The sequence below is a fragment of the Simochromis diagramma genome, unplaced genomic scaffold (assembly GCF_900408965.1).
Source record: "Simochromis diagramma unplaced genomic scaffold, fSimDia1.1 OVJJ01000501.1, whole genome shotgun sequence".
Classification (NCBI taxonomy): Eukaryota; Metazoa; Chordata; class Actinopteri; order Cichliformes; family Cichlidae; genus Simochromis; species Simochromis diagramma.
Genome location: NW_024387320.1, coordinates 5298993 through 5306996, shown reverse-complemented (window position 1 = coordinate 5306996; position 8004 = coordinate 5298993). Strand labels below are relative to the sequence as shown.

Here is an 8004-nt window from a genome sequence, read left to right as displayed (position 1 = left end):
TAACCAGTGATTTAAAATTAACTTTAGGTGTCTAGTTAAAAAACCACCCAGATTAAAAAAAGAAAGAAAGAAAAGGTCTTGCTTTAAAAAATTAGTAGCACTAAATTAAAGTGTGGATTTACTGCATAAAATGTCAACCCACTGCCCATTACACTCGTGTGTGTGTGTGTGTGTGGGGGGGGGGGGGGGGGGTGATTATACACTATATAAAACTACGTAGAAAGCACACAAACTCTGATGGTCCTGCAGTACAAAGCTACACTATGTAAATGCACAAATGAGGAAAAAAGATATCCAACTGCAGCTGACCATTGCCCTCTGGTGGGTGTGAAAAGCACCTGCTTGAAGATGACTAAATATAGAGGGTAACTTAGATTTGTTTGTATTTCTTGTGTTGCAAATTTCACAAGAGCTCAGATTATTCAAGACAAGAAACAAGCACAAATAAACACAATTTATACCAGTTACACAAAAACAAACCAGCTAATTTATTTCTTATTAAGCTGTTTCGTTTCAAAGGAAGAAAAAGAAAGAAAGCACGAAAACGTTAATCCAACAGTAGTAATGTGATGCATGTGTTTATTGTCCGATCCCATTTTGGCTTGGCCATATTAGTCCATGTGAAAGGAGACAGGAGTTGTGATGCTGTAAGCACATACCGTGCATTCTCTGTCCTCCGCTGTGCAGTTGTTGGGCATATTGTGAGGTTTTAATACGAGGGATATGGCGGAGGGCTCGGCTCACATTCACTGTACAGGAAGAGCCAAGAATGACAGTTGCTCCTCTTGCAGCTGAGACATCCATGGATTTATATTGCACTTTTAAAGGTCAGCACATGACAGGCAATCAGTCAGCTCCCAATTGGATGATCAGCAGTCATTTGAATATGTTTCTAAAAAACTTTTCTCATTATTAAAAAATCTGAAATTGCAAGCATTTTCTTGGGGGTGACTCATCCTGATGTAGATAAGAGTTTAAAAGCCACCCTTAATATTATGATCACACCATCTTATAAAATATACATAGAAAAAAATATTTGATAATGGTTATCTTAAAATGCAAAAGGTAAGATGATTTCTTAAAAGAAAAAAAAGACTTTGCTGTAAGTTAAGAGAAAGCCATAAGATGAAAAAGCAGAGGCAATTTAGAAAACCATAAAGACTTTAAAAGAAATCTTCAGTTATCTCTAATAATTGTGAAATAAAGTGCAAGAGTCAATATGACTTTTGTGTAATATTAAATAAAATTGCTGCATACATTAGAAACATGTTTTCCTCGTATATTTTGGCTTTCAAATATAACCATATGTAACCCGAGCGATTCTCATATTTAAAACATGTTCAGTCAAGCCTGCAATGGGTGTAGTTACAACATTTTAATAAGAGGACTCGAACTGCCTGAAGGTGAAAGTGGATGGGAGTGGCAATAAATGTCACATTAAAAGAAATCCTTACACACACTGAGGTTTCATATATATATATATGTGTGTGTGTGTGTGTGTGTGTGTGTGTGTGTGTGTGTGTGTGTGTGTGTACATATATATATGTATTTGTGCCAAATTGTGGCACACCCATATTTCCAGTTCAAGCATGCTCCCGTGGAACCATCATAGGTAGCATAATATACACAGTGTATTATGAGGGGTGTGTGTGGGGTGGTCGACAAGTCAATTCTGTTTTGTTAAGCTGAGTTATAAAGCTGCTGTCACTGATCTCGAGTGGGCTGAAGGCTGTAATCTCCTTTATTTCTGGGCCAAATCCAAGAAAATACAGTAAAGAACAAAAGCAAGTTCCTCCAGGGTCACATTTCCAAGTCTTTAGAGTGCAAAATGAATACAGGACTGGAAGTTTAGCAGGGATTGCCGCAGGACGAAGTTCAAACACCTGCAGGTTAAAGTACAGTACAGTTAATCGGTGCTAAAACGCACAATGGCGTACGCTGCATTTGATTGAAATGCTGAGCTATTTTGATGGAAACATGCGTAGCCTGTATATGCGCGCAGGCTTCGTCGCTGGCTCAGGAATGTTGGCATCAAGTATGCAGTCCTGACAGACAGCTGCACTGCAGTGGCGTTTTTAACATGCCACACCAGGACACAAGCCTGCAGGATCCTCTGTCTCTGAACAAAATCAGAGAGTGCGTGAAGAAATTAGAGCGAAACTACTGGCGAAGCGAGACGCAGAGAACTCACCAGTTTGACTCTATCTGTGGGGATGTTAGAGTTAAAAAGATTGCTGAATTTCCTTTGAAATTTGGGAGAGAAAAGAAAACCATGTGTATAATAAAATATTTCCCCTCAGAAGTCTGTGTCCAGTTTGAAAAACTTGCAGCTTTTATAAAAGCGTAAGAGCAAAGCATTCTTTTTAAGTATGACCCTGCGGGGTTCTGCACCGACTCCATCAACGAGTCACTGACTCACTTTACTCTAATGTCTGCGAACTGCGCCTGTAAACCGCTCCTTCATGCTCACAAACACTTGACACCTTATTCTCTCGCAAGTGACTCTTTAATCACTAATCCCCAAGAGTTTTGGCGTTATTTCCACCCTCTGCCATTTCACCCCATCACACAACCACAGTATTCATTACACTAGGTGTATCGCGATCGGCTGGTTGCCCTGTTTATTTTGTACATGTTCAGCCCCGCCCTGCAGACGCGCTGATATCACGCAGTTGCGTAATTTGACAAGCCAGCGCAAAATAGGGAGAATGAGCGTTTGACAGCTGCCGTTTTCCTGCTACAGATTTCTTCGAAACAAAAGAACACTTATGCTGCATTCATTCGCTAAAGATTTCGGATAGTTGCCCAGAATCTCTGCTTGCATGGCCGCTGCCGTGAGGAATAATAATGTTTGGGTTGCTCCGCGGCAGGACGCGCAGTTCCTCCAGAAAACCTCCGCACCATTGACATCCGACGGTCTTAGAGGTGAAGATCATGGACAAGTGCTCTGTAACACGAGGGATGCCATCCCGGGAACTTCCTCCTTCCACGATTACAATTTGGTAGGGGCTCGTATTATTATTATTTTTTTTCTTTCCCCGTCTGCCTCTCAGCATCACGGGCTTTACTGGTGTCAGCAGGTTTAACGCAGGATTACAGTGTGTTGCTGATCAAAGCAAAAAAAAAGAAAGAAAAAAAGGCTGTTTTCATTTAAAGATGTGACCCACGATACTGAAGGAAGGCCCGTGTAATTACAGCTAAATCCTGGGCTTTTAACCTCTGCATCGATGCTGCTATTTACTAACTGTTAAGAGGGGGAATTGCAAACAGGACATGGCTGGGATGTGACGCGTTGCTCCCGCTCCTGAAACAACTCCTGAGGAAGATGCATTGCCGTGCAGAGCAACTGCATGTTCTAATTTCAGCCATGTATTCTGAAACAGCTTAGCCTGGAGTGTTTTAGAAGGGCGTCTGCTGCTTGTAGGGAGGGGGTGGTGGGGGCGTCTTTGATGTGGATGGGTGCACACGAGTAGGCCCCAGCATGCATCCCAGATTAATTTACGTCAGTTACTTTTGTTATTGTCAGACTTCTAGTACCTTAAATGGGCAATAATGGGAAGTTCTGAATGTCTCTGATATTTCCTTAACTCTTGCCCCAATTAATATTTCTCCAAGTCCAAAGAAATAATGATATAAACAGATGAGTGCATGATGAGTGCTGACCTTGATAAATCTGAATGAAAAATGTCCTAAAACTAAGCAATTAGTGAGCTTGAATCAATTGCACAACACTTGTATTTCCTATTCTGCTGTCTTTACATCCACAGTAACAATCTTGCTACGACTCACCTGATCATTTTCCTCTGTTTTGCCTCTCCCAGGGTAAATCCGAGATGGACAGCTATTTGTGTTCACAACCACAGGATGTAGTAAATTCCAAAATGATGTGCAGAGACAGCACCCTGGCTCTAGAGCCACCTTTCACTGAGGACTTTGCCTCCCCTTACAGCGTCAGCATGAGTTTGCTCCTTCCCGATGTCACATATCTGCACCCAGGCCTTTGCAGGACTGTCAGACAGATCAAAACCGAGCCAACAAACTCTCTGATGCATCCCGCGTGCCAGGGGAGCGGAGTATCGCCAGCAGTCCCTGAATACCCAGGGTTTTTTTGCGCAGCTGACACTGCAAGTGGTAACTTCGTCATCAAGCAGGAAGTGCCAGATTTCCAGGACGTTCCCCTATTTCAGCTTTTGAACTCTGATCTGGAACAGCTCATTCACAGCTCGCAGGTGAACCCCATCCCCATAGCCCCGTTAAGCATTCCCACTGGGAATGTTCATGCTGGCCCAGTCCCGAATTCTACGAAACCTGCGAGCAGCTTGCAGAACGAATGTTTTTCATTTAATCGACGCGTGGGCCATCAGCCAGGATCAACCTATCTGCCACCTTCTCCGCCAAACTCTGAGCCCTCAAGTCCAGACAGGAGCAAAGGAGTCCTTCACAACCTCTCCCCACCTCCATCCTACGAAGCCAGCATCGCCTCTAAGTTAAATTTTGAGACCCACAATTCCATTGACCTTGGACAGACACCCAGCATAGCTCCAATCCAAAACCAAGATCAAATTTCCACGTCTGGATTCATCCAAAGTTCAGGTTCTGGACCAGTACAGCGTTCAAGCCTGACACCAGTTCAAACAACGTCGGGTATTGGCCCGCTGTCCCCAGGTGTTGGCTCAGTCGGCTCCAGTTAAGTACAATCGAAGGAATAATCCTGATCTGGAGAGACGGCGGATTCACCACTGTGACGTCCCAGGTTAAGACTTCTGTTCGGTCTCCATAACAACAATTAATTTGAGTTTCAATTTTGTCAACATTAAAAAAGATATAAAATGCAAGTACTTAATGTGCTCTGTCTGTTTGTTTTTACAGGCTGTCAGAAAGTATACACAAAGTCATCTCACTTAAAGGCTCATCTGCGGACGCACACAGGTAAAATGTTCTGAGTTGCACTTCTTATTTTTGGATGAAATTGGTGACGTTGCCAGGCAGAAAAATTGCACTTGGCTTGCAGATGCATTCTGTCTGCTGACAGACCTGGCCCACATCTCACTGCTGTCAAATCACATAAACCCGCAGCTCTCATAAAGAGAGCAGGGACGAAGACAGGACACGGTGTGATTTATGACTCACAGTTGTGGCTTAGTGTGAGTTTTTTTTTTTTGTAATTGGATGGAGTAGTTTGGTTTTTTTTCTTGCATAACTTTAAATATTGAAGGAATTCAAATATATTTAAATATATAATGACTGGCTACCTTTATTCTTCAACTTCTTCCCGATGAAGGTGAGAAGCCGTACCACTGTTCCTGGGAGGGATGTGAGTGGCGCTTCGCCCGCTCTGATGAGCTGACACGCCATTACAGGAAACACACCGGGGCAAAGCCTTTTCAGTGTGGAGTGTGTAACCGCTGTTTCTCCCGCTCTGACCACCTGGCCCTGCACATGAAGAGACACCAGAGCTAGAAACCTCTTCCTATAAAAACATCAATCTTCCTTTCCTGTTTTTTGTTTTGTTTTGTTTTTTTGGACAAAATACCATCATATGCATATCAGCAAATAAACATGTTAAAAACTGTGAAACTTATTTCACTCACTCCAAAAGGGGCAGATAATCTTAGCAGTGCTGGCCCACAAATACGAATAATAATAATGTAAAAAAGATCAAATATTATGGTTGCCTTATTTTTTTTCCACACAAATGCCTCAGTTTAGGGGATGTTTGCATAGGTATTAGTAAAAAGAACAAAAAAAAAAAACATAATGTAATAACGTAACTATAATGTATCTTTTTTAAGATTTTATTTTAATTCTACACAAAAACATTTTGAAATTTAAATTTTATATTTAGGTGTTTTCATTGTACACATCATATCACCCACGTGTCGTAGGGGCATTTATTTGGTATGCTGCAAACTGCTACACTGTAAGTGCAGATATCTATGTATGCTATTAGCCGGAGGGAGGAAGATGTTGTTGCAGCTAGTAGGTCAAAGGGTTGGTTGTGCATTTGTGTAATATAGAAAGTAAAAGCACTTAAGTTAAAGTTGCAGGAAAGCAAGTTGCAGAGTTTTCTGAAGCGGTAGCAGGAAGAATAAACATCGAGGGGGTGATGGGCATTGTTTGTGAGCCATGTGGTGATTGCATTGCTTACAACATGAGGACACTTGGTATGAGATATTAAGCGTTGAATGACCAGCACGGTGAATGATCTTTATCTGTGCTCTGACACTGTAACATACACATGGTCATTACAGAGAGGGTTGTCTTTTTTTTTTCTAAGTGCAGCAGATGAATCCAAATGTTGCATCTTGATTTTAGGATTTCTGTGAACACTTTCCACTACTGTGGTGTTTAACTTTCAGCGAGATCTCATTTTATATTAGGAATTCGAAGTGCTGAAACAATTTACAATATCTTTGGGAACATTTATTTTCTCTCTCCTGTTCGTTGTCATCGTGGAGAAATCAAAACATGTGGGTGAGCCTAATTTGACACTTAATGTTTTCAGTGTGAACATCTATGAAAGTTGATGGTTTCTTTGACTTCTCTCCAAATATCAAACACCTTTTTGAAAGTGCCTTTAACTGCTTAGTTGTTGTTGTTTTTTGAATGAATGAATGAATGAAAAACGAAGCTGCCCCTGCCTGTTAAAACCATCCACTATGTCCCTCTTAATTTCCACAATGTAACATTAATAGAAATCTCTATTACCTGACCAAATTTGAATATGGCTTAGCAAAAACTAATTTTAAAGTTTCTGTTATTTAAGATGTATATATTTTGTATCTGCTGTTTTAAAATAATAAAAAAAAAGAACCATGTATTTCTTTTGGATTGTATTACAGTTTAAAAATTTCCTTTTTTAAAATAAATTAAGTTTGTTTATTTTTGTTTTACAAAGTACAAAAAGGATTAGATTACGCCGCTACAGTCGACGCTGTTACGAGTTTATCCAGCCAAGAAAGAAGCGCAGCGAATTATTGCAATACTGTTGAATAAATAAATATGCACAAAGGTCAGAGGTTTGTGTCAAAGCTGAAACATTAACATGTAGCCTAAACTGATCAAATGTCCAATGGAGCTGTGTGTCCCTCACGGTGCAAATAAAGATGTTTTGTGTTGAATATTAACTTTTGAAATGTCTGATAATTTATTCACAACATTTTAAAAGGTTTACTCTAGCCATATGTCTCCATGCTAAATCTTGAGAAAACGCTGGCTAATGCTAATGCTAATCTTTTGTTGCTTGCAGAGCGGGAATATTGCACGTTATTATATAATTTTGCACCACAGCTTTTGCTTTCAGTGAACCTTGCTGGTATTGAATAAGAAATAGCACAAAAACAGGCATGGCAATGTTGATCGGTTTTTGCTTTAGAAATTATGCTTTTTATGCAAAATAGGAGGGAAAAAAATTAAAGGTGGCTCATTGACACCATTATTTTTTAAGTTACAAGCTGAAAATACAGATAGTTTTAGAAGGATAATAAAAAGAACTCATGTAGCACCTTTGTAGTCTGTCTAACTTTCCCAAGGACACTTGCCAGCTGGAGGAGCCAGTTTTTCTGGAATTTGCTAATTAGTCCGGACCACACCCCGATTCAAGAATTCCCTTTTTAACAATCTGGTGTAATCGAAACAAAACAAGTCATTTTCTTGGTTTGCAACTCTTGGAAGGTGTCCCTGACATGAGTCATAGCAAAGCTTTTGCAAAAAGTACCAGGAGAACCTGTAAAAGCCACAGAAGGTGTCTGAGCTTGTCCTGGGTACAGAGGAACTCCTGAACTCTTCTGAGGATTATTTACTAGTGTAAGTCCCCCCCAGCCCTCCTCCCAGTGCTTTACATTACTTACGGTACAGTAAAGCCCACATAACTCAGACTCTAGTGAGTGATAAATCATTCAGGTGAGATCCTGCACAGTAAAATGCTTAGTGGAGTGGGAATTGATTGTAATCATCTCAATCCGTTGCTGCCTGACAGAAACATTCATCCAGACCTCGTTATAA

The 8004-nt window shown here is 40.7% G+C and overlaps 1 protein-coding gene across 1 annotated transcript; it reads left to right on the top strand.

The window, feature by feature from the left end:
• The first annotated feature begins 2649 nt into the window (after positions 1-2649).
• On the top strand, positions 2650-7127 carry klf5b (Kruppel-like factor 5b). Its single transcript, XM_040005835.1, is given in 5 exon segments — positions 2650-3002; positions 3822-4630; positions 4632-4753; positions 4870-4929; positions 5282-7127. Coding segments are annotated over 5 exon segments (1350 nt in total). The 5' UTR covers positions 2650-2822; the 3' UTR covers positions 5461-7127.
• Positions 7128-8004: the final 877 nt, after the last annotated feature.